Genomic DNA, 26,869 nt, shown 5'->3' with positions numbered 1-26,869 from the left:
AATATAAAAAGAAACAAACATGATTTAAAATGTATTAAATGAATATAAAATATATTTTAATTAAGGAGTATAAAAATAAACGTAATAAATAAAATGGATAGATGAATTAAATGAAATTAAAGTAGCCTAAGAACAACAACAACATATCCAGTGAAATTTCACAAATAGAGTTTGGGAAAAGTAGGATGTACGCAGTCTTTACCACTACCTCATGGAGATAGAGTGTTGTTTCCGAAAAGCCCTCAGCTCAAAAGTCACCTAAGAGTCTCACTAAATTTTAAAATAATACTTCTTTCGGTTATAATTCTAAAATTTTGCGAATCAAATATTGAAGAGAAGGAATAAGTTTTTTTTGAGTTCAATTTACGTACATTGATAATAGAATATTTTAATTTTTATGATTAATCAAATTAAAATTTAACTAATTATAGTAGATTGTTTACTCTATTTACTTAATATTGCTATTGTTTACTTTATTTTCTTAATATTGCTATTCTTTTGTCTTAAATAAGAAATTAAGAATCGAAACACATGAAAATCAATTCTTAGTTCTAACTTTTATGTGTGCGTGATAAGATAAAAATATTAATCTCTTTGTTTGAGTTTATTTGTTCTGTTTTGGCTTGACATGAAGTTTAAGAATTTTAAGAAGATTTTCGAATCTCATGATTTTAAATTAAAGATATGTCAAATGTATTGAATATCCATTAATCTTGCAGTCTTAAACATATCATGTGGAGTTGAAATTAAGAAATCGCTAAAAAAAAAAAAAAAAAATTTATTTAACAGACTATAAAGAAAAATATAACAGACAAATTGAAATGAATAGAGTAGATTTTAAGATAATAATACATAATGGTTCATCATTTTTATATAAGATATAATTTAATATAACAAGCAAATTAACTTCGAATCCTAATAAATTTATATCATTATAGTAAAAAAAAATGAAAAAAAATTAAATAATAGACTTGAGTGCTTTACAACTTAAAAAATGAATCTACCCATCGCTAATAACAATAATACTTGAAAATATTTTTGGGGTAATTTAATTTAATATTTTTTAGTTCAGTATTCAATATTCATATTAGAGTTCGTTTAATTCGTATTTGCGCCGAAATAGAGCCCATTCAGATATAACACTCTCTATTAAAAAAAAATTCATATTCAGGACTCAAAATCGATACATATAATTAAAAAAGAGCAACACCATTCAATGCAATGATGCACTACATTTTTTAGTGGTTATTTTAATACTTTATTTATGTTAAAAAGTTTACTAGGGTCAATATTAATTAATGTTGGTCAGAATGCTACAGAAATACCTTTTAATATTTGTTAAATAATACTCCCTTCATTTCTATTTATATGTCATTCTTACTAAAAATATATGGTCAATAATATTTATCACTTTACAAAACCAATGCATAAATGTCATTATTCTTCCTATTTTACCTGTGTGAGGTATTAACCTTGAAAATATACATTTGAACAACATAGAAAAACTAAGTAAATAATTCATATCCATTGGTCAAATTAACGAATCAAAATAAGTTAATTCATATTCATTGATTGAAAACTTGACTTCAAAAAATATTAAATAAAGATAGAATAGTAAACTTACTTAATTTTTTAATGCACATAAAATTTAAAATAGTGACATAAATAGAAACAGTAAAAATATTAATAATCAGTTATATTGGGCCCGTATCATGGGCCTTAAATATATTGTTTCCGGTGAGTTCTTGATTGACATAATAAATGAAGGAAAAATTACTTAATTGAATGTGTTTTAAAAAATATTTACCATTTTTAAACATACTTTTATTTTATTATCATTTTTAACGATCAGTAATTAAATAAGACATTATATACACTTTTTTATTTGGGGAAAAGGAAAAGGGTGCTCATTATCTCTCTCTTTCTCTAAGGGTTTTTCTTTAGTTTTCTGTCTTTCTCTTATTCCTTCATCTTTTCTTCATTCTTCTCTTATTCCTTCATCTTTTTGTTTGTTTCAGACAGAACTCATAGGTTTTAGGTGCACAATTATAATGAAAGGTCAGAAATCTCCTAGAAGAAGCCCACGAATTCGAATTGTTGATTCAACCGACAGTGGTGAAGTGAATGTCGGTCCTAATTTTAGTTTGAGAATTTCTGCAAATCAATCTCCAGAAGAAGCTGGTGGTGAGGTTAATCAAATTTTCCAAGCATTTAATGTGAAGAAAAAAGGTGGTAGAAGTAAGAAAAAAACTAGTGAGTTGAGTTCTAAATCTAAATCGAAAAGAAAACGAAGTGATGTTGCATCGGCATCTAAGAAATTTGTTGATAGTGATGATAATTTTGAGGATTTACCTCCTTAATTTCAGTCAACGAAAGTGAGACCTATAGTTGCTCAGGAGAAGAATTCAAAAGGTCAAAATCGATTGTGTAAAAATACGATTCTGCCGGAGAGTCTATATCTGGTATGTCATTCTACCAACACATTATTTAACTGATAGCATTTTCAATCTGTTTATATGTATTTTCTTAGTTTGTTGTTGTTTTGAACTTGTGTGCTACATGTTGAAGAAAAAATTTGTGTATTTGATACTTTTATTATAATCTAAATTTATTTGCTCAAGTTTATTATATCAGTGACTGTTGGGAGTTTTGTCAGAAATTGTTAGATCTTTTGTGTTGTAATTTGTTTATTTTTTCAATAAATAAATATAAATGAATTAAACTTTGAACTAAAATGTATTACACATACATTAAATTTGAATTAGAAGAGAAAATAAAATTTGTAGTTAATTGAATTTTTTTTTAATGATCTGTAAATCACAAAAATAAATTAAACTTTGAACTAAAATGTGTATTACACACACATTAAAGTTGAATTAGAAAAGAACTAGAGACGAATGAAACCTATAGCTAATGAAAAAAGTCTTCAGTGACCTGTACACCACAAAAATAAATTAAACTTTGAACTAAAATGTGTATTACACATACATTAAAGTTGAATTAGAAGAGAATTAGAGACATTGATCTGTAAAGAACAAAAGTAATTTTTTTTGTGTATTTTATACTTTTATTATAGTCTATTTTATTTTAATTTATATATTATACTTATGTAGTCTTGACTGTGTAGGCATTTGTTCCGCATTAAACAAATCTTAACTATCTTGCTATTTTGAAATCAGGTTGTTGTATCTTTCTACATTTTCCTGTGTACCAATTGCTATCTTTTCTATGTTATGATACAATCACTAAATTCTAAAAAATATTACGATGATTTCTAGATAAGCTCTATCTTATCCTTGATTGATGAATATTAATATTATCATTTGATTGTTTGCTTGGTGAGATTTGTATGAAGCTGGATAGTAATTACTTGTTTCTCTGGCCTAATGTGCTTAGTTTCTTAGTTAAAGAAAAATTTGTTCCTTATTATTATTTTTTTTCCATAAAATGATTGGGTTGGATATTTTCGTTTTGATAGATATATTGATAGGTTAGATTAGAACCAGATTAGAGGCATGTCCTAGACAAAATTTTATAACATGTCTATACTTTTATTGAACTAATCAAGAAACAATATTCTAAACTTTAGTTAAGAGTGTAAGGAAGAAACCAAGGAAGAGTAAGAAAGATTTAGGGCCGAGAGGCCAGAATAGATTCCCAGCGATCTTCAAGTCAACAACAGAGGCGAAAACTTGCTCTTCTTCATAGTCATAGTTGGGTAGACTAGGATGTTTCATCAAAGGTTTGTCTTGTTTTGTTTCCAAAGATAGTGTTGGAGTCTAGTCTAACTGTATAACCATCCTTTTGATATTTCTAAATAACATGCTCATATAATATTAAGATTATACAAGTATACTGATTATATTATCACGAGTATAAAGGAATGTATTCAGTTTTTACTCTGAGGCGTAGTTGATGAATTGATTGAAATGTGGCTTTACTCAGTCTGTATTCAGTTAAAATTATGCATGTTTACAAGTTGCAAGCCTGTACTCCACAAAATAGTCACATATATCTATTAGTCCTGCTGAACATTGTCATTAGTTATGTTTCTGTCTTTTTTGGTGCAAATCACAAGCAACACATCTAGTATTTGATTGTTGCTATGAGGGAATGAATTCATTCTTCTCAAATATATCATTTTTACTTTATTTAAGCCGAGGGTCTATCAGTTACAATCTCTTGATCTTCAAAAGGTAGGGGTAAGACTGTGTACACACCACCCTTGTCGGATTACATTGAGTATATATTGTTGGTTTAATTTTTTACTAGGATTTTCTCTAAGTATGAGCTAATATTTGATAAATAACTTTTATTGTATACACAATTGTAGTTTTTGCTTATAAAAGGAAATAAAAAGGAACAAAATGGTCCTGACTTTTGTTTGCTTATTCTTTCTTGGCATGCATATTATTTTCTAAAGGTATAAACTTATTTTTACTATTTTGTGAATGAATTAAACTTTGAACTATATGTATTACACACACATTAAAGTTGAATTAGAAGATAATTAGAGAAAAGATTTTGACAAATAGGTATTCTTGCCTGCACAGATTGTTGATATAACGAAAACTTTGAGGGGATATCATTGGTTGTAAATGAAGAGATGAGATCATTATGACCCTTTTCTTCATTTACTTCATCTTCTTCTACTTTGGTCTCCTATGCTTTGTGTCCTTTCCCTGCATATTTCTAATTGAGGTTAGTATATTGTTGTTGATTTTAATTGAGCTTACTATATTGTTGCTGGTTTTAAGTTCTATTTGAGGGTTCATGTTAAGATATAATTATTTATAGTGATAGATTGATATTATTTATATGCAGGATCGTAAATTCTAGAGACATCCAGATATTTTGTATTCTTCAAGTAGGTGGTCGTTATATACTAATCATGACGTGATTGAGAAATTAAAACTTTCTTTATTTGAAAAACAACTTGAGTTGATTAGGAATACTTATTTTGGTTACTTTCTTGACCTTCCAAAAGTGAACACACAACTCCAACTTATTCATTGTCTTATGAACAAGGAGTTAAAACACACACCAGATGATGTGTTTGCTATTGAATTAAATAAGAAAAGGCTATTTTTCGGGCTTAGAAAATTTGGATAATTACAGGCTTAAATTGTGTTAGTGATGTTTGCTCTGTTAATCTTCCAGATTCTTCTGTCGGTTGTTGAGCAATTATTTTCTTGAACAAATTACTGTTCAAAAGAATCATCTACGCGAGTTGTTTTTATCAAAAAATCCATAGATGATGATTCCGCCGTTTCACTAGCTGTTTTGTTCTTTATTAATCATTTTTTGTTCTCGAGAACAATGAATACCAAATTAGTAATAGATATTTCTACCTTGTGAAAAGTGGACAATTCAATTCTTACTCGTGGAGTTTAGATGTCTACAAGAAATTGTTTGATAATGTGAGGCACAAGCTTAATTCAACCAATTAGTATTATAGATTAGGTGGATTGTCTCTTGCCCTTCAAATTTGGATTTTTAAGTGTTGTTCTAGAGTCGATGAAGATTTAGTTCTTCGAATTTCTGATTCTATTCCAAGAATTTTGAAGTGGAAAACAGTTGCTGAAAGTTGTTGGAAAAAGCATATTGAAAATGACATCTTCATGCCTACAAAATACAAGGTATCTATACAAAGTTAATACAATCTATGACACATATATATATTAGTTCAACTCAACTTAATAAATCTATTTGTTTCTGTATTTTAATTTCAGTTTGAGAATATAGTGGCAACTGAAGATGAGGTATCTAAATTCAGGCTTCCTGAACCTCGTGATTACCATTCTAAAATTTTGAAATTGGAGCCAAAAGGATCAAAGCATAGTCTAGATATGTTGATCAAGGAGGTTACAGAGTTGAGAAAAGAACTTGTAAAGGTATAAGCTAACTTGGCTTTAAGCTTTATCGTTTTCAAAACTGTTATTCTAATATTTGTGTTATATTTGATTATATACTAGGCGAATGAAAATCACAAAGCTCTTGAAGAGAAGATAGACTTACAGTCTATTCAAATGAAAAAATTTGTGATGAATTCCAACAAATAATTATTGAAGGATATTTCTTTGTTGTTTGTTAAGAGAGACATCAACAGTCCTTTTACTCAAAAAGCCAGGGAATCATCTAAAAAAAAGGCTGGCAAGACATTTTCGGGTGGATTAGACTTCAATGGAGGTTCTTTTATGTTTTTAATACATCTATAATATTTTGTTTTGCTTGTTGGCAGGGAGTTAACTAGTAGTTTATTTACTATTTAGATTTTTTACTTATCTAAGTTGTAGTTTAAGCTTGAATTTTTTATTCACATATTTTTCTTGTAATATATTTTAATTACACACAATATTTTCTCCTTGTGTTGATGCATCAATAGATGTGTCAAGAGGGCATGACACTCAAGTTGTAGAATCAACTCAGCATGAAAAATCTCAAGTGTTTAAAGCTTTCGTTAAATTTGCTACTGTTGGAAAAAATTTTGTTCACGTGAATTGCACATATTTTTGTAGGATCCCTTTTTTTTTACAATATCTAACAAAAGGAGGAAAATTGTTAACTTTCAAATATTTGGAGAATGTTTTATGCCAAAAAAGTTATTTTAAGGATATCATTTAAGTTTGAAATATAGTTTAACGATGTTTTTGGCCAAAAACACAAATAATTTACTACAACACAAGTATATAACTTATTTTGGACTCAAAATTTTAAATTATTTTCATCAATACCACTTAAAATTTACAATGTCAATAATATTTATAGATATTCATTTTACACATAATGAGATAATTTACTATCATATATATTAGATAAATTTATTTAAGCAATGCGGCTTAAAAAAATAATTTCAAAAATAAACATTGAGCCCTTGCAAAGCACGAAATTTCTCCACTATATAGACACACACATTGTATTAAAGTATTATTCAATTTTGTGATATTAAACATGTCAAGTCAAATGTCAAAATAAAAGAGTTATAAATAAAAAATAGACATTTTATTTTAGACAAACTAAATAAAGTAATACAAATAAATTAAAATAAAGTGTGAAATGAAAAACAAATTTGATCCAATAGGTGAAGGACATTTTAAAACCATTTCTAATACATTAATGACATTTTAACCCTTTTCTATATCATCTATACATGCAATTTGACCTTTGTGTGTTAAAACCAAGCCAACTAAATTATGAATATTTTTTTTTATTTCAATATCAAATCACTAATCAATTTTTTTTCCCATTTAATTAGAGTTTAGTAATTCGATGTGGTTTGCTGCACCCTAATTATAGTCCTAAACTAAGAAAATAAAATATTCATAATTAATGTAGAATATCACTAATACCCGAACATATACGTATTCTCCCTTCGAGAAACCAAAATAAGATAACCACCGTCTTCTTCTTTTCCTGAAAAAAAAAAAACATTTGTTTTATGTTGGTGCTCCTACTCCTAGGGAACTTCACTTTACCATTTAGATAGATTTTTAATATCTTTCATTTTTTTTAATCAGTTAATCGCCCCAAGCCTTCTTATTAAGGATAAAAATCGATCCAATTCAAAAAAATCAAACTAAATTGAATTTATTTAAATTTAAATTAATTTAATTTGGTTTTATACTTTTAAAAATCAGTATAATTTTATTTGATTTTAATTTTATTTAAAAATATTAAGCAAATAGCTGAATCAAACTGATAAATCACACTATCATGTTGTTATTATTATTAGGAAAAATAGTTTAAAATATCCCTCAACTTTCAGTTGACTTTGCTATTACCATTAAAGTAAAATTATTTTTGCCTTCGCCGTTTATAAATTTGTCATCCATACCCCTCAATTGGATGGAAAACCCCAAATCAACTAAAATTATCCGATTTTCTCTTTTAATTCGAACAATAATGTTAATCATTTTTTTTCTTTTTTATATATACTAGTTTAGTGTACATATTTTGCACGTGTGTGCCGTATCAATCTAAAGATTATATATATAAGCAAATAAATAGCATTTGTCATTAAAAGAGATGCAATATTTATGTACAACTATATTTTTGAAGAAAAAAAATAATATAACATTAAACTAAATACAAATTTAATATCTTTAATTTGAACATAATAAAAAGTAAGAACAACAACCTAATGTAATTCCACAAGTGCGTTGGTAGAGGATATATGTAACGATCTGAATCGTCATTAATTAATATTAAAAGAAATCGCAAGAAATTTACTCAACTGGGTCTTATCATCCCGCCAGAGCGAGATGGTCCTGCCTTAGCGGCGCCGCCAAAATGGGAACGTGGCTGCCAGAGCGGGAGGACGTGGGTTAGAATTTAAATCCCATTTTTCTTATTTCCCCCACTTCTCCCAAGGGTAAGTTAGAGGTGAGGGTTACTGCAAAAATCTTCCAAAAGGTTGCTCTTGTCTTGGAAAGAAGAGGGGAAGGAATCTCAACATTGGAGGGTTTCAACCGGTGGAATTCAATCCTGCCTTGCCCGTAGAACATTCGGAACCAAAGATTTCAACAGCATTATCTCTCCACAGTTGTTTGGCGTCCAGGTAGGCTAGGCTTCTCTTTTCTGAATAGTAAATCTATACTAATTGTATAGTATAAAAGGAAAATTTAATGAGTAATTGTATAACTAAGCTGTGGGTCATGGGTCACAGGCAGGAATTCGATTGTGTTAGGGTGTAATTCGAATGTGACCTAGGAAAAAGGGCGCTATAATGACTGGGGAAGTTTATTGATTGTGACATTACTGCATACAGATGGTAAATGATAACGGGCATAGTAGTGTGTACAGATATATAAAAAAAGTAGATATTAGAGATAAACTTTAAGGGTTTGGTAGTGTAGGCGATGGTTGTTTTCAGGAAATATTTCATGTACTTGTTGAGTTACTTATGATATGCATAGGTGCGTATGAATAAGAGAAACATGCTAGACTTTATGCAAATGATCACTTGTTGGCTTGTTTGTGATGAACTTGTTCTGGGTGATATAATGTGGTCTATTGATGATTGTTTGTGATTGATTTGCATAATTGGATCGGGTGTCATGTTCCGACACATATTTGAATTGGATGTCACGTTCTGACACGTATGTGAATTAAGTGCCACGTTCTGACATATTCTTGGATCAGGTGTCACGTTCCGATACATATATAACTGGATTGGGTCCCCTGAGAGGGCCATGCATGTGTGTGTGATTAGTCCCATGAGAGGACCCTTATGTGAAGTTGAATTGAGGTGTGTTAGCTATAAAAGAACTGTAAGCATGTATAAACTTATTTGTGGGTAAGAGGATGGGCCGTATTCGGCCTTGATATGACATATGTGTTATATGAAGTATTCTATATTTATAGGCTTAGAGGAGGAGGTTGCTTGTTGATAGACAGTTTTATCATTGAAGTGCCCACGAGTAACTGTGGTGGTAGTAGTGGTTATCTAAAATCAGGTTTAGTTAGGAAGTGTGGTTATGGGATGTCTAGGCCCCTATGTTATGAGACAATTGGCCCAAGACCAGTGATGGCTTGGTGAAATCTTTGAGCGGTTAAAGTTGATAGGTGAAAACTGTTAGAGTGAATGAACAGTAGTATGGTGAGCCCATAACCCATCGGTCTTAAGTTGTAACTAGAGTGGATAGTTGAACTCCGGAGAGTAGAGTGGTGAAGACCTTAGAGGTGAGAATAAGGAGTGTACTTATTTGGTTGGGGTGGACAGGTTGTAAAGTTTAATTATTGTGATCTCTCTGATTTTTCTGTTCATATACTATGAGGTGGGTATCAGATTGAAGGATGATGCCTACCAGTACATGTTGTTTGTACTGATACTACTCTTACTATACCACTTGGCATAGTCTGATTATAGGGTCAGTTATGTCTCCTAAGTGAAGACGAAGACGATCCTCTAGCGGTTTCTATTTTTCCTTCTTATGGTGGGAGTTGTGTCATTGTTCTTTTATTTTGTTACCACTTTTAGAAGCTCTTGTACCTGTTTTAGATTAGTATCCTTGAAGGTTTTTGTATAAATTGTATAAGCTAGATTTAATATATCTTTCTTTAGAATTTGGTTTACGTACTCAAGTTTTTGATATAAATTCCGCAATGTTTTTCATGTAAGTGGTTAAGGGTTCTCCTACTTAGTCTTAGACTGGGTGTCCACACGGCTCGATGGGTTGGATCGTGACAATAGAAGAATCTAAACGCTATAAAGTTTAATTACCTCACATCACAAGCACATATCGAAGAGTTGACACTATATGCTACCTGCAAAAAGTTGAATTAGCAAAAATTAACCAACTGAAATGTTAAAGCAACATGTAAAAATAATGTGATATTTTATTTATAAACATGACATTGAAGCTTGAAACAAAAATATGAAATTATCAAGCATATATTAATATATACACCAAAGCATCAAAGTATATTCATGATGCTTTCCTTTAATTTTTCCGTCTTTTACATTAAGCTTTATGAAAATAATCTTTCTCTTAATAATCAAGTCTTGGAGATTCTTTCTGACAACCTTATAAAGACAAACATTTAAAGTGGTTAACAATGAACTTAATCTCTAGATCAAATATAATTTATATACGAAATTGGAGGCTTGAGATCGAATTGAAATTTTAAGCTTTGAACGACAGTTTACAAAAAGAGTTGGTCTCTTGCAATAATTCAAATATTTATACTCATTAGAACATGAAACAGAAAAAACAAAAAAAAAACTTCTAAGAAGTGCTGGAAAAATAGTATATTGCTAGTAGTTTGAGGGAGAGTTCCGCATGTTCTCTAGAGTTCAAGAACAGATTATACTCCTAATAAAATACTAATTTCTATCAAATTTAGTATTTTTTATCAATTTTAAGTACTATATATCTTACATATTATAAATAAATAAAGATTTAATAGCTATAATTTTAATTATTTTTAAAGTCTTAAATATTAAAATAATAATTAAATAATAAATAATAATTATTTGAGAAAAAATATTCTTAAAAGAGTACATGAAAATTTGTGTTTTGCAAATTGAAGTAAACTAATTATAAGAAGATTTTAAATATGGCAAGATAGATTCTAACTTGAAGTATTTTAAATATTTTGTGCACTTTTGATTTCAAGGATAAATTTATATAAGGTAGTAACCCCCCTTCCACAGGCACCCCACACACATTAATAAATTTATTCAAGGTAGTTTATTATTTTCCTGTTCAAGTAATTAGGATTCCTAATTTATGTAAATTACATTCATCAAACCCTCAACTTTTCTTACTATTTATTTTATTTTAGGAGTTTTTTTCTACTCCTTTTCATACATTTTAGGACTATAATTTCTCTCCTCATATATTTTAGGGTCAATATTATAACGATAGTAAATTAAAATTAAAATTTGAAAAAATAGTAAAAAATAATTTTATCTAAAACTAAGTCTTTTAATGAAAGGCAAAAAGTTCAATCAACATTTTAAGGTCTTCATGCTTTTAATATAATAGAGATAGATAGATATATTCTATTCTATATACTCCCTCTTCTTCCTTCCTTCGCTTTTAATTATCTAATATTTTAAAAATAAATTTTCACTCTCTTTATCACTTTTATCATATTAACAAAAAATTATTATTATTTTACTATTTTACTATTAATATTCAGTAATTAATTATTCACCAAATTATTTTATAAAATTTAAGGGTAAACATCAATAAATATGAATATTATGATAAGTTATTTATATTAGTCATTATTTTTTAAGGGTCGTGCAAAGTCTAAATTGAAAGTGTGAACGGATGGAGTAACTATTTTCTAATGAACCAATTTATTACACTTTCAAATTATTATTTTTTGGAATAATGGTTTTCAAAATTAATTCATTTATTTAACTAATTTTTGAAGAAAAATTCCGTTGAAAATATATCTTCGCAGTGTTGCTGCTACTGTGTTTTCGACCGTTATTCACTTGTGTTCTAGTACTATTAAGGAGAAATGATTTTTTTAGTCATTTACAAAAAAAAATAGTTTTCTATTTTTTATAAAAATAATAATAATATATTTTAATATATAAGATCTGAAAATATCAATTTTTTGGGATCGAATTTGGATTAAAAGAGGAAATTGGATAATTTTAGTTGATTTGGAGCTCTCCATCTAATTGAGGGATATGCGTGATAAGTTTGTAAACGGCGAGGATAAGAATAACTTTACTTTAATGATAAAAATAAAATCAAACAATAAATAAAAGTTGAGGGATATTTTTGACCTTCTCCTTTATTATTATTATTATATATGTTGGAAACTATGGTTGGATATGATGTCCTGCAAAAGCATGAAAACGTTATGGAAAATTCCACGGCAAAACTGAAAGAATGAAATAAAAACATATATACCAGTTGGCAGGAAACAGGGGCAAGTGGGGGACTACATGTATTCTAAAGGGCGAAGCTAGTAAGGGCCACGGTTCATTCAAATCTTTCTTAATAAAAAAATTACTGTGCTTATATATGATTAATATTATATTTTATGTATATTGTAAATGTTAATTTTTTTTTAATTTTTCCGTGTGTCTATTTTTTTATATTTTAAAATTTCTTAATGAAAATTCTGACTTTATATATTAGTACATAAATTCGAAGAAGCTGACAAAAGCCACAATCAATTGCATACTCTCCCTCCAACAAACCAGAATCATACACATATACTTTCTTCTTCCTTTTTAGAGCCCGTTTGGATTGATTTATTAGTTACTTATAAACTGTTTCAGTTTTTTGAAGGTTTGGCTGCTTAAAATAAGCCTCAATAAATAATTGAGTTAATTTGGATGAACTATTTTAAGCAACTTATGTACTTAATTTCAAGACAACTTACGGGCTCTTAATTTCATGGGGTGATTGTTTATGAATTATAAGTATTGGTTTCTTTTAATTTGTATTATATATGTTGGTATTAATTCCTACCAAGTACGAAGCTTCATGTGACGTTTCTTATTTTGTTCAATCAATGCTAGCCAGAAGCCACACTACAAGGCAAACAATGCCAGCATTTAATTAGTAAATTGTAGCTAGGAGAAGTGAACCAGCACAAACAAATTATATATACTGGCAAATTAATCGTCAAATTAAAATGACATACTAATAGTTGTGTTTTTCAAACAAAACATTTATGAAAGTACGTAAATGTGTACTTGCTTGCTGTATAAAGAACAAAACTCAAGTATGAAACCAAAGTTTCACTACTAACCCAAACCTAAACAAAAACTTTGTTATTATCAGCATTGGGCCCTAAGTTAATCCATTCATTTTGATTTTCCAATGCCCAAATAGACTTTTTATCTTTTGAATTTAAACTCTCTCCATATATATACTGGCAATATTAAAAAATTCACGAACATGTGTTCTTTTAATTTGATTGTTATACTGCAAAATATCGATTTATCCTCCTGTAAGGTTGTCAATATACAAATAATAAACAAATAAATGTGTAACAGACTTCTATTTATGCTTTGCTTACTTTAGAAATGCAACAGAAATTGGGGGCCAAATATATGTATGTCAGCCAACAAACTAAATGTAAAGTCAGTAATGATTGGAGAGCATTCATAATTGATTACCTAACGTTAGACAAATTTAAATTAAGTTGTAGCTGGCAACAACTGCCTTTCATATATACTTTTCTTGAACATTATAACCTGGATCCCTATTTTGTGCCTGACTAATTTTACCTCACACGTATGAGAATTTGAAGTTTATATGATTAATTATTAAATAAATTTATTAAGTCAAATATAAATTTCAGATCAAAATTAGTAGGTTCAATTAAATCCATAGCTAGAGGCAAAACTAACCTTAGGGTACGAGGTCACAAGCATCTGGTAATGTCTACGAAAAAATATATGTACGTATATATGCATATATATATATATCTTAAGTAGTGTATATATTTTTGTATTGACACCCTTACGAACAAAGGTAAAGTAGTTTCACTTGTTGTTTTTTGGGGTATATAGATGGATATTCATAATTGGCTCGCTTGAATTTGATTTTCACTTTAACATTTTCTCAAATTTTTTTTTTTAACATTTTACTAGTTAAAATCCATGTTTTTTCTTTTACTAATTTCACATGAATTGAAACAAAAAAAAAAGAAAATTGAGGAAATAACATGACTATTGGAGATATTCATACGTTGTTTCGTTTACATTGATTTTTACACAAATAATTGAGTTATATCAAATATTTAATAAATTATAGACCACTTAAAATTGATAAAATAATAGGAGAATATATATAAATTAATCATAATTAAGTCATGAAATTTTATTTAAATTATCTTGTAGCGTTGGCAGGAGAAGGGGAGCCTTGGAGTAACTGGTAAAGTTGCTGCCATGTGACCAGGAGGTCACGGGTTCAGGCCTTGAAAACAGCCTCTGGCAGAAATGCAAGGCAAGGCTGCGTACAATAGACCCTTGTGGTCAGGCCCTTCCCCGGACCCCGCGCATAGCGGGAGCTTTAGTGCACCGGGCTGCCCTTTTTTGTAGCGTTGGCAGGAGTGTTTACAGGCCGGTTTAAGTTGGTTATTGGTCAAAACAAAAATTAAATTAATTTAATCGATTTTTAAATTATTAAAACTAAGTCAAACCAAATATAATACACATTTATCAATTTGGTTGCTATCGATTTCGATCCAGTATGGTTTGGTTGTTTGGTTATTAATCATACACGAAAATTAAAAAAAACGATACAATCAAAAGAGGGGGGAAAAGACAATAATTCATTCAAAAGAAAATGAATTGTCTCCATGTCATTTTAGAGCTTATAATTCTTTATACCGAAACTCCAATTATGTTTACTAATCTTATGTACTAAACAACATAAACTTACTGAATAATGTATAAACTTTTGATATTGCTGCCCAAATAAAATATGCATCATATCTTACTTTTTTTCATTAGAGTGCTGCATTTTTCATAAAAATAATATTTTATATATATATATATAATTATAAAAATATATATATATATAATTTATCAGTTTAGTTCAGTTCGATTATTTCTTTAATTTTATCAAAACCAAACCAATTAGATTTGATTTTTCATTTGAATGGATTTTTATCCCATGGTATGAACCAAGTATAAATGAGTAGTAAGTTTTTTGTTTTTCCCTGATTGCGCAGCGTACAAGGCGTGTGTTGTGTTCCACCAGTTTGCTCTGCCCACGGAACAACTATACAACTATTCCCTATGCCAGCCTTGCCCTTAAATTCAGGAGTTGGACTTGCTCACTTTGGGTCCCTCTCAACTCATTTCTTTACATTTTCTTATTTCCACTCAAACCGCGTAGCCTTTGAGTTCACTCTCATTTCTCTAACTTCTTAGCTGTGCATTTTATTTTATGTGTATATATAGCATTATAGATTCTGCCTCTTTCTCCACACAACCACTTCAAAAGCTCTTTAGCACTCATAAACATCACATAGAACAAAAAGCAAAGGAGATTTTCTAACCATAAAAGTGCATACACTACTCTGTCATCTAGAGATATCTTCTACTCCTCATAAAACACAAGCTTCAAACATGCAAGAAAAGTCGAGAACGATGGTTGCTCGTAGAGCTTGGAATGTTCTCCGCCTATCCTTGTTATGGGCCAGAAAAGGTGGCATTTTCAAGAACAAGCACCTCGTGGATCTCCGTTTGCTTCCTAAGTATATTAAAAGCCTCCGTCATACCAATGATCACTACCGGACACTATATTATGGGGAGCGTGAGTTTTCCTTTGATGACACTCCTATTATTCATGTTAAGATGCATCGCCCTGCTTCCTTGCGTTTCAAGATGCCCAACATTCCCTGCATCAAACCTCAAGTCGATAATAATAATGACGATGCTCCTAGGAAGAGCTTTTTGAATACTGTGGATCAATTAGAGGATGAGTGTGTAAGCTGCGAGGAGATCAGTTGTGATGAAGCTATTGATATGAAGGCGGAGGAGTTCATTGCAAAGTTCTATGAGCAAATAAAGCTTCAAAGACAATTATCATATTTACAATACCATGACACCCTCGCTAATTAAATAATCAATGAATAAAAGACACAACAATTTTGACCAAACTCATCTTGCTTCAACAGAAATAAATTTATCAGAGTATTTATTTATTTCTGGTTTCAGTTGTAAATTCGTAAATGAACCTAGGCACTTTCGAATATCCAATTTATTTACATGATGTATCCTCGATTATTGATGGTTTCCACATCAGTGGGTTCAAAGATCCTTCGTCTCCATATATGATCTTAGACAATCTGATTAATTTCTTTTATCAATTATCACCCTTTTGGGTCCAGAAGTAGAACATGTATTTACAACTCTGTAGCATGTCCAAATTTTATTTATGTGAGTAGTGGAGTATATATATTATATCAGGGAAGGAAGCAAGACTAATTAACTTTATAACATGGTGTAAAAAAATTGTCTTAGTCCAAATAACATGCGATAAATTCAAACAGTAACTAAATTTTGTTTTAATCACTAAGTGTCAACATTACAATACCATATTCAGTGTAACACCACTAATTAAATATCTATAAATCACACATCTCCAGAGATTTTTAGGACAGTCAGGTAGCTATTGAGAGTAGATTTATTTAGATAAGCTGACAGTATCAGTTGGAATATGCACTTGTGATAAAATATCATGTCTTGATTCCCAAATTTTTCTAATGATTTTTCAGCAGGCCTGTTGTGTTACTCTCACATTATCAATCAGTTGGCCTTTGAGATAAAACTCATGAATCCACTTGATCCATAGCTTGTCTACCTTGTGTGCTATTTAATTATCATTTGCGAATTTATAGAAGTTCAAGGATATAATGTACCTTCAATCATCATGACAACATTTTATATCAGTCCAATATATATGACTAATCTAAAAGGAATAAAGTATAGTGCCACAATATAATGTTTCTTTCTGTTTTAATTTGTTTGTTCTATTTTTTTATTTTAGTATATTTTAAAAAGAATGTCTTTTTACCTTTTTAACAACTTTTAATCCAAATTTTTTTTATGTGACACAAGATTAAAAAACATTGTTGGTACATTTGACTATCTTTAATTTAAGATCACAAAATTTAACAGTCTTATTTACTTTTTTGATTTCCGTATCAAATTAATTAAAATATGTCAAATAAATTGAAAGGAAGAAGTACATGCATATATATATATATAACAGCGGGCAAATACAAGAAGAACCAGTTCCTGCAAGCCAATAAGGTTGGATCAATTGCATAATATTGTTAGAAACAGAGAAAATACATGAGCAATTAGAGAATGAATATATCAATTTTATTCACCAGAATTCATTAGTATTTATACACGAGAAAAAGAAATAGAAAGAAATTAAATATTTTATAATTAATGTAAATCATAAATTAATTAAGAATATTCACACTTAATGTAAAATATATATCTCACTAAAAAAATGATTTTTACTCAATCACCAACAACTCTAGTTAAGTACTATATTAGAAAACACGTGAGGAACTAGAGAATGAATATCTAAACTTACTGATTAAAATACAAGAAAATTCATCGAATTTTATACACAAAAAATGAAAAATTAAACAAAACATAATATTCTACTATTAGCATAGACTCTAACCTAAAAACAAAAAAATATTTACAATTAATGTGAAATTTATATCTCTAAATATAGCTTAACACATACATATCTTCCCACCAATAAACCAAAATAAAAGACCACAATATCTTCTTTTCCTGAAAAACAAAGAATTTTCGGTGTGTTACCGACTTATGCTAGTATATATGTCAGTGTGTTTGTTACTGCAATATACTCTCCTTTTCAATTTGTTTGCTTTATTTTTTTTCCAGATATTTTGAATTATATTGTTTGGTGACTTATAGTACTTTTTATGTAATTTCTAAATATGAAAATTTTATTATCAAAAAATTACAGATTTAATCTATGCTCAATTTCACACCAAATATTAGTTAATTTGATCCTCATACTCCAAATCAAGATAAACAAATTAAAATAATAAAAATATTTTTTTTATGTTGGTAATACTCGTACTTTTATGCAGTGGCGAAATCACCTTATGCTAAATAGGGGTATCAATTCATTTTCGTTCGTCGAAAAATTATACTAATTAAATTTCTGACTCCACTACAACTTCCGAGAAACTTCAATTTGACCCTTTGGATTCGATTCTAATTAACACCTTTCGTTTTCCGATCAATCAATCGCGGGAAGCATTCCTATTAATAATAATACTACTACTACAAGACAAGAATGCCAGCATATGTAAACAATGTTATATTCTTATTAAACATTGTTAAGTTAATTTATTTTATAACACGTTATCAGTATGAGCCTCCATCGTTTTGATCTATATTTTTAAAAAGGTAACAAAAGGGGTAATAATTTTATTTTCTTAAAATGTCTAATATCTCAAAACTTGAATTGTTGCTCTTGATATTTCTGGAAAAGGTTGCTCATCATGGGCACTAGAGGCTGAAATACATCTAGAATCGATGAGTATGGCAGACACCATCAAAGATGACAATACGGCATCTAGTCAAGACCGTGTCAAATCCATGATATTTCTCCGCCACCATCTTGACGAGAGGTTAAAATTACAATATCTCACATTAAAAGACCCCCTTAAACTGTGGAAAAATTTTAAAAAAAGATATGACCACCTGAAGTTGGTCATGCTTCCACAAGCACGTCATGATTGGCTAAATCTGAGATTAATGAATTTCAAAAATATAACTGAATATAATTCTGCCTTGTTTAGAATTATAGCTCAGTTAAATTTATGCGGAGAAGAAATCACTGAGCAAGATAAACTTGAAAAGATATACTCCACATTTCCACCCGCAACTATGCTCCTGCAGCAATATTGCAAAAAGAATTTTAAAAAATATTTTGAATTACTTTCTCACCTTCTGATTGCTGAACGCCACAACGAACTACTAATGAAAAATCATGATAGTCGGTCTGTTGGTTCTTTGCCACTCCCTGAAGTGAATCAGGCAAATTATAACCAACGAGAAAGAGGTCATGGCCTCAGTCGTGGTTGTGGTCGTGGTCGAAGAAGAAATTATAATCATGATACTCGGCTGACACCGAGAAATGATCGACAGTATAAAAAAAGAGTGAAAAGCCAGAAACTTTACCAAAGAAAAATTTAGAAAGTATATGTCATAGAAGTGGAGGTATGGGGCACTGGTCGCGAACTTGCCGGTCATCAAAATATCTGGTTCAGCTATATCAGGCATCCTTGAAGAGGGCAGAAAATAATCTAGAGACAAACTTTATCTCTGAAGATAATATTGAGCCTATGCATCTGGATGTAGCTGATTTTTTTAATTTTTCAGAAGACAATATGAATATTGATAAGCCTAATAATATTTAAATAATTTTTTTTTATTTGTGAGTACTAAATGATACTTCTAGTCCATGTAAATAAATAAAATTTGTGTAATGAGCCATGTATTAATTATAATGTTTACTTTATTTCTTTTTGAAGAAAAATAGATATGCCTCAAATTTTGTTTGGATCAATGAGCAATCACGAGAATATTTGTATAATTGATAGTGAAATAACTCATGCTATTTTTAAAAATGAGAAATATTTTTCCAACTTGCTTAGAAGAAAAGCAAATATTACTACAATTTCTGATAATTCAAAAATGACTGAAGGCTCCGAAAGAGCTACTATATTTCTGCCTAAGGGGACAAAGATTGTTATAGAAGATACATTATTCTCTTCTAAATCCCCAAGAAACTTGTTAAGTTTTAAAAATATCCACAGAAATGGATATCATGTTGACACTATATGAAATGAATACTGAAAACCTTGGTATAACCAAAACTGTCTTAGGCCAGAAATATATTTTGAAAAAATTACCAACTTTGTCGTTTGGCCTATATTATGCAAAAATTAGTGCAATTGAAGCACATATGATCATAAACCAGAAGTTTACTGATCTAAATACATTTGTGCTATGGCATGATCGAATAGATCATCCTAGATCAATAATTATAAGACAAATTCTTGAAAATTCAACTAGACGTCTGTTAAAGAATCAGAAGATTCTTACAAATGATAAATTTTCATGTTCTGCTTGTTATCAAGGCAAATTAATTGCCAGACCATCGATCCTGAAGGTTGACATCGAATCTCCTGGCTTTATAGAGCATATACATAGGGATATATGTGGACCTATTCATCCACCAGTAGATTGTTTAGATATTTTATGGTCCTAATAGATGCATCATATAGATGGTCTCATGTGTGCCTCTTATCATCTCGCAATCTGGCATTTGCGAAGCTGTTGGCACAAATAATAAGATTAAGGGCACAATTCGCAGATTATCTGATTAAGGCTATTCACCTTGATAGTGCTGGAGAATTTACATCCCAAGCTTTTGATGATTATAGCTTATCAATTGGGATAAAAATTGAACATCTCGTTGCTCGTGTTCATATTCAAAATGGCCTTGTAGAGTCATTTATTAAGCGCCTACAATTGATAGCAAGACCTCTACTAATGAAAACAAAATTGTCAATTACTGTTTGGGGTCATGCTATCTTACATGCAGCAGCACTTGTAAGTCTCAGACTAACACATTATAATAAATACTCTCTGTCACAATTAGTATTTGGTCTGAGCCAAATATAACTCATCTATGAATTTTTAGTTGTGTAGTATACATGCCTGTAACACTACCACAACGTACAAAAATGGACCTTCAACGAAGGTTGGACATCTATGTTGGGTTTGACTCACCCTCCATAATTCACTATCTTGAACCGTTGACTGGAGATTTATTCACTGCTCAATTTGCAGATTGTTGATTTGATGAAACAACTTTTCTGCCATTAGGGGGAGAGAAAAAAAACCAAAAAAGAAATTGCATGGAAAGTTTCATCACTATCTCAGTTTGATCCACGTACTCGCACATATGAGCAGGAGGTCCAGAAGATCATCCACTTACAGAAAATAGCAAATCAAATGTCAGATGCATTTACTGATTTGAAATGTATAACTAAGTCACATATCCCTACAGTAAATATGTCTATCTGGATTGATGTCCCAAAAGTATCATCTACTAGTATCATAGCTTCTGAATCTCAAACACGTCTGAAGCGTAGTAAATCATTGGGTTCAAAGGATAAAAATCCCAAAAAGAGAAGCGTAAGAAATAATAATGATGATACTACATAAGAACCTCCTGAAGAAGGTCAAGATTTGAGTAATCCTGATATTCCTGAAGAAATCAGTGAACCTGAGACTCAAGTGAATGAAGAACTTTCAATAAGTTCTATCGGTGATGAGATAAATTTAGACCGATCGAAAATCACGGTTGATAATGTTTTTGCATATAATATTGCAATTAACCTTATGCAAGATAGTAAAAGTTTTGAGCCTAAATCCGTCGAAGAATGTCGTCGTAGATGTGATTGTCTAGAATGACAAAAGGCAATTCAATCAGAATTAGACTCACTTGCTAAATGTGAGGTTTTTGGACCTATAGTCCAAACCCCTGAAGGTGTAAAATCAGTTGGCTATAAGTGGGTTTTTGTGCGAAAATGAAATAAGAGAAATGAAATTGTAAGATACAAGGCACGCCTTGTTGCACAAGGATTCTCTCAAAGACCTGAGGTCAACTATGAAGAAACATATTCACCTGTTATGGATGGAATAACATTTTGATATCTCATCAATTTAGCTGTACATAAAAATTTTGAAATACATCTAATGGATGTAGTTACAACTTACTTTTATGGTTCACTTGATAATGAAATTTACATGAAAATCCCAGAAGGATTAAAATTGTCTAAAGCATGTAATAAGTCTCGAGAGATGTACTCAATAAAACTGCAAAGATCATTATATGATCTAAAATAATTGGGGCGTGTGTGGTATAATCGCCTTAATGGGTACTTAATAAATGAAGGCTATATAAATGATGTCATTTGTCCATGTATTTTTATTAAGAAAACGAAATCAGAATTTGTTATACTCGCTGTTTATGTTGATGACATATATCTCATTGGAACCCCTGAAGAGGTCCAAAAGGCAATTGAATATCTAAAGAAAGAATTTGAGATGAAAGACTTTGGAAAGACAACTTTGTCTAGGTCTGCAAATTGAATATTTAGCAGACGGGGTCTTTGTCCACCAATCTAGCTTCCATGAGAAAATCTTAAAACGATTTTACATGGAAAAAACATATCCATTAAGTACTCAAATGGTTGTTCGATCACTTGAAGTGGAAAAGGATTCATTTCGACCTCCAGAAGAGGATGAAGAACTTCTTGATCCTGAAGTACCATATCTCAGTGCTATTGGTGCACTTATATACCTTGTTAACGCAACCAATCCTGATATAACATTCTCTATTAATTTGCTGACAAGGTATAGTTCATCCTCAACGCGAAGGCATTGAAACGGTGTCAAACAAATTTTATGATACCTAAAAGGTACTATTGATATGGGTTTGCTTTATACTAACAAAGATTGTGCAGACCTTATTGGTTATGCAGATGCAGGTTATTTACTATATCCACATAAAGCTCGATCTTAAACAGGCTATCTATTTACACACGGAGGAACTGCTATATCATGGCGATCTACAAAGCAGTTTATTATTGCTATTTCTTCAAACCGTGATGAAATAATAGCAATTCATGAAGAAGTAGAGAATGTATGTGGTTGAGATCAATGATACAGTTCATTAAAGAAATATGTGGCCTGAAAAGTGATGTCAAAGTACCCACAGTTATATTCGAAGACAATGTCCCGTGCATAGCTCAATTGAAATGTGGCTTCATAAAAGAAGACAGAACGAAACATATTTCACCAAAATTATTCTTCACACATGATCTCTAGAAGAATGGTGATATTGATGTACAATAAGTTCATTCTAGTGATAATCTTGCAGATTTATTTACAAAGGCATTATCAACATCAACTTCTGAGAAGCTAAGATATAAGATTGGAATGCGTCGTCTCCAAAATATCAAATGAAGTTTTCATCAGGGGGAGTAAAATACGCGTTGTACTCTTTTTTTCTTAATCAAGGTTTTGTCCCACTGGATTTTCCTAGTAAGGTTTTGAATGAGGTAACACTCAAGACGTATTATCAGATGTGTGTACTCTTTTTCCTTCACTAGGTTTTTTTCCACTGGGTTTTTCCTAGTAAGGTTTTAATGAGGCACAAGATCTATGGGTGTTCATGATAACTATGTATATTGTTTCTTGTAAAAAATTTAATGAGGCACACTACATGTGGACATCCAAGGGGGAGTATTATGAAAGTGGATGTCCACTATGGACGTCCCTTTCCCCATTTTCCTCATTTTTCTCCCTTCTTTTACTTTTCTCTCCATTTCAATTTGTCCCCTCCCCCACTTGTATATTTTTCCATTTGCATTGGCTATAAATAGCCATTGCAATTATATAACAAGAACACACAAGAAATTCTCTCAATTCTCTCATTCTCTTACTATCTTTTTTTTTAAAATAAATTGCTAAGTTAATTTATTTTATAACAAATAATATATTGTTGTGTCTTTCAAACACAAGAATAAATTAATTAGCTGCGGTACGTTTTCTAGGAGGGGCCGGGAGAACATTGCTTGCTGTTTTAACAACAAAAAGTCTATAGCAAAGGTTTCAACAAAATCAAACCTAACAAATTAAATGCTTTAAAAGGCACGTCAATACTTTGATTGCTCAGTTCATTGGCTTTGATCTACCATGCCCAAAATGACCTCTCCAAAGTTAAGCTAAGTGTCTTAATTTATAAGACATAAAATTTAATAAAATTAAAATAAACAAATGTATGTTTATGGCTAAATATGTATATGCATGCATATATATGGGAAGAGATCCTCTTCGGTAGAGTTTCCTCAAGTTTTTTCAATGAAGAAGTAGATGATTACCAAGTGTTTAATTTACATTTTAAGGATGAGATAAGTTTAAACTATTAATAATTTCATCTACGCTCCAAAAGCAAATTTGCACACAAATGGATGAGCTAATTTGTTTAAACTATTAAATAATTTTAATCTACATAAGACTGATTATATTACATAAGAAATGGGTTTGCAACATTTATAATATAATTTTAAAAAGTGATTATATATATATGACTCTTCTCGTTATTCCTCCTCTTCACGCAATACATGTTTTTTTTCTTCCATCATACACAGGATTATCTTATCTCAAAATTTTAAAAATTAAAATGACAGATTAAAGGAAGAAAAATACATAATAAATAACTTTGTTACAACTCTTAATTTATGTAAATCTAATATTAGAAATCAATCAATGTGAAAAATTATTTTAAATTAACTTTTGATATTAAACAAAAAAAATATTAAAAGGAAAAACGAGAATAAGAAGAGGAAATTGCAGAGCTCGAATTTCTTTTGCACTCCAATGGATGAAAAATTCAACAGAAAGTTGAGGCTAAAACTTGCAAAATGTGTGTGAAAAAATTGTTTTTGGACCATAGGTGAAATTATTCATAGTTTAAACTAATTTCAATCTCAAAATATAAATTGAACACTTGGCAATGATTCGTCACTCCATTTAGAAAAACTTGAGGAAATTCTAACGGAGGGATCTTATATATATATATATGTGTGTGTTCGACTGCATATAGTGGATGTAATGATTAGATTATTTTAGAATTCACCTCTATGGTCTATGATGATTGATGTATATAACACAACTCGTAGAAGCTAGCTTGCATGAACTTGGTGAATAACAAGTTTCAATATCAACAAACAATATGTATATCATGTATCAGACTAATTTAATTGGAATCGACTATAAAAATTTTCAAAATATACTAGAATTCAAATAAAGAGGGCTTAAAATCGAAGCGTATGAGTATTCAATATTGCAAAGATTCATAAAAAAGGAACAGGTTGAAGCACTAAATTATCACTATACACTTTGAAGAAAAAAAATAGACCACATTAATTTGTCAGAGGGCTTTTATAAATACTAGTAAATATTCCTCATTTATTATTACATATTTAATTAGGAAAGATATTTTTAAAATATAATATATATTTTTTACACAAAATAATTTTAAAAAATTAATTTTTTTAAAAGATTCTATTTATATAATTTCAGAAAATAGATCTATGTCAAGCGTTCTCCTCTAGTTGAATAAATTCTGAACTCTCAGAAGATAAACTCATTTAACATGTATATACGAGTTCTAAATAAGTACTCCCCCATCTGTCTTTATTAATTTAGGGGGAAATTGTTTCTGAATTATAAGTATCAATTTCTTTTATTTATTGTTGTTATTTGTAATGGAGGGAGTTTTTAGCGTAACAAGTAAAGTTATTATCCTGTGATCAGGAGTCTGTGAAAACAACATACTATATAAATTCTTATGATACAATCCTTTCCTGAATCATGCGCTTTTTAATGCAAGCTGCCTTGCGCTTTTTAGTGTTGCTATTTGTAGTATTATGTTGGTATTAATTCCTACGTATTGTTGTGAAGCTTTTATTTGACTCCCCACATGTTAGTTTTTCAATCAATCCTAGCCAGTAGCCACACTACGTACAAGACAAGAATGCTAGCATTTAATTCGTAAATTGTAGGTGTTGTGTTTTTCAAACAAAACATTTATGAAAGTACGTAGTGTGTACTTAATTGTTTGCTGTTTAAAAAACAAAAGTCAAGTGTGAAACCAAAGTTTCACCACTAACCCAAACCTAAACGAAATGACTAAACTTTGTCATTATCAGCATTGGGGCCCTAATTTAATCATTGATTTTGCATTGCGCAAAATATATACGACCTTTTTATCTTTTGAATTTAAATTTAAACTATATATATATATATATATATATATGTTTACAGTATAAAAAATCATAAAAGACGAACGCTTACTAGCTAGTTATACTATTGATTATCAATCTATCCTCCTGTTAGGTTTTGATCAATACACTTAATACAATAAATTTTCTTTTTAGCAATAATATTTAGCATCGTAAAAATATTTTGCAATAATTGAGTTCATGTAATTGAAGAGAAGACATGAGAAGACAGTAATGGGGCTACATGATTGGAGAAAAATGTGCTCATAATTGATTACCTAATGTTAGACAAATTAATATGTAGCTGGCAATAATTGGTTTTCATACTTTTCTTGAACATAACCTGAATCCCTGTTTTTATTAGACAAACTAAGAATTTCTCCTTGATGAAATTATATAGGACATGTCATTTTTTTTTACCATGATTAAAAGTATATTTTTTTTTAAGTTCTAGAGGAATAAATTATGAGTTTGAGATTTACTTTCCTATGATTCTATATAACAACAAAACAAGAGTAATAAAGAGAGTAAAAAAAAGAAAGTGGTTAGCTTTCTAAATCTTTAATTTACGCATGTCAAAACCTCTCTTTTTGTACATGACTAGTTTTACCTCACATGTATACTTGTGATTGAATAAGTTACTACTATATAATATAGTCAAATACGGAGAATTTGAAGTTTATGAGATTAGGATTTTAAACCTTTTTAAATTATTGAATTTCTAATTTAATGTTTCGTACTTATTAGATAATTTTTTAAAGACACATATAATATTTGGACCAAAATTATAAAGTTCAGCAAAACCGATGAATATAATATTCCCTCTGTTTCTTTTTAGTTGTTATGTTGCGTTTTTCGATAGTTAATTTGACTAACTTTTAAAGCTAAAATAGATTACATTAATTCGATATTTTAAAAATAAAAATTTAGATATTTAAAACTTATACAAAACTTACTATAAATTGTAAATTTTTTTTATATCAAAATGATAAAAAAAATACATCTTAAA

At 29.8% G+C, this 26,869-nt stretch overlaps 1 protein-coding gene across 1 annotated transcript; it reads left to right on the top strand.

Annotated features, from left to right (window-relative positions):
- Positions 1-15,401: 15,401 nt before the first annotated feature.
- LOC129884906 (uncharacterized) lies at positions 15,402-16,285 on the top strand. Its single transcript, XM_055959176.1, has one exon. It carries the CDS (start codon positions 15,560-15,562, stop codon positions 16,052-16,054), a length of 495 nt encoding a protein of 164 aa, XP_055815151.1. The 5' UTR covers positions 15,402-15,559; the 3' UTR covers positions 16,055-16,285.
- Positions 16,286-26,869: the final 10,584 nt, after the last annotated feature.

This window comes from Solanum dulcamara, chromosome 4 (assembly GCF_947179165.1).
Source record: "Solanum dulcamara chromosome 4, daSolDulc1.2, whole genome shotgun sequence".
Classification (NCBI taxonomy): Eukaryota; Viridiplantae; Streptophyta; class Magnoliopsida; order Solanales; family Solanaceae; genus Solanum; species Solanum dulcamara.
Note: the sequence above shows the minus strand (reverse complement) of the source record. Positions and strands in the feature narration are given on the sequence as shown.

Excerpts from the sequence above, each read along its gene's own strand:
- LOC129884906 (XM_055959176.1), top strand. The coding sequence starts at position 15,560 with ATGCAAGAAAAGTCGAGAACGATGGTTGCTCGTAGAGCTTGGAATGTT.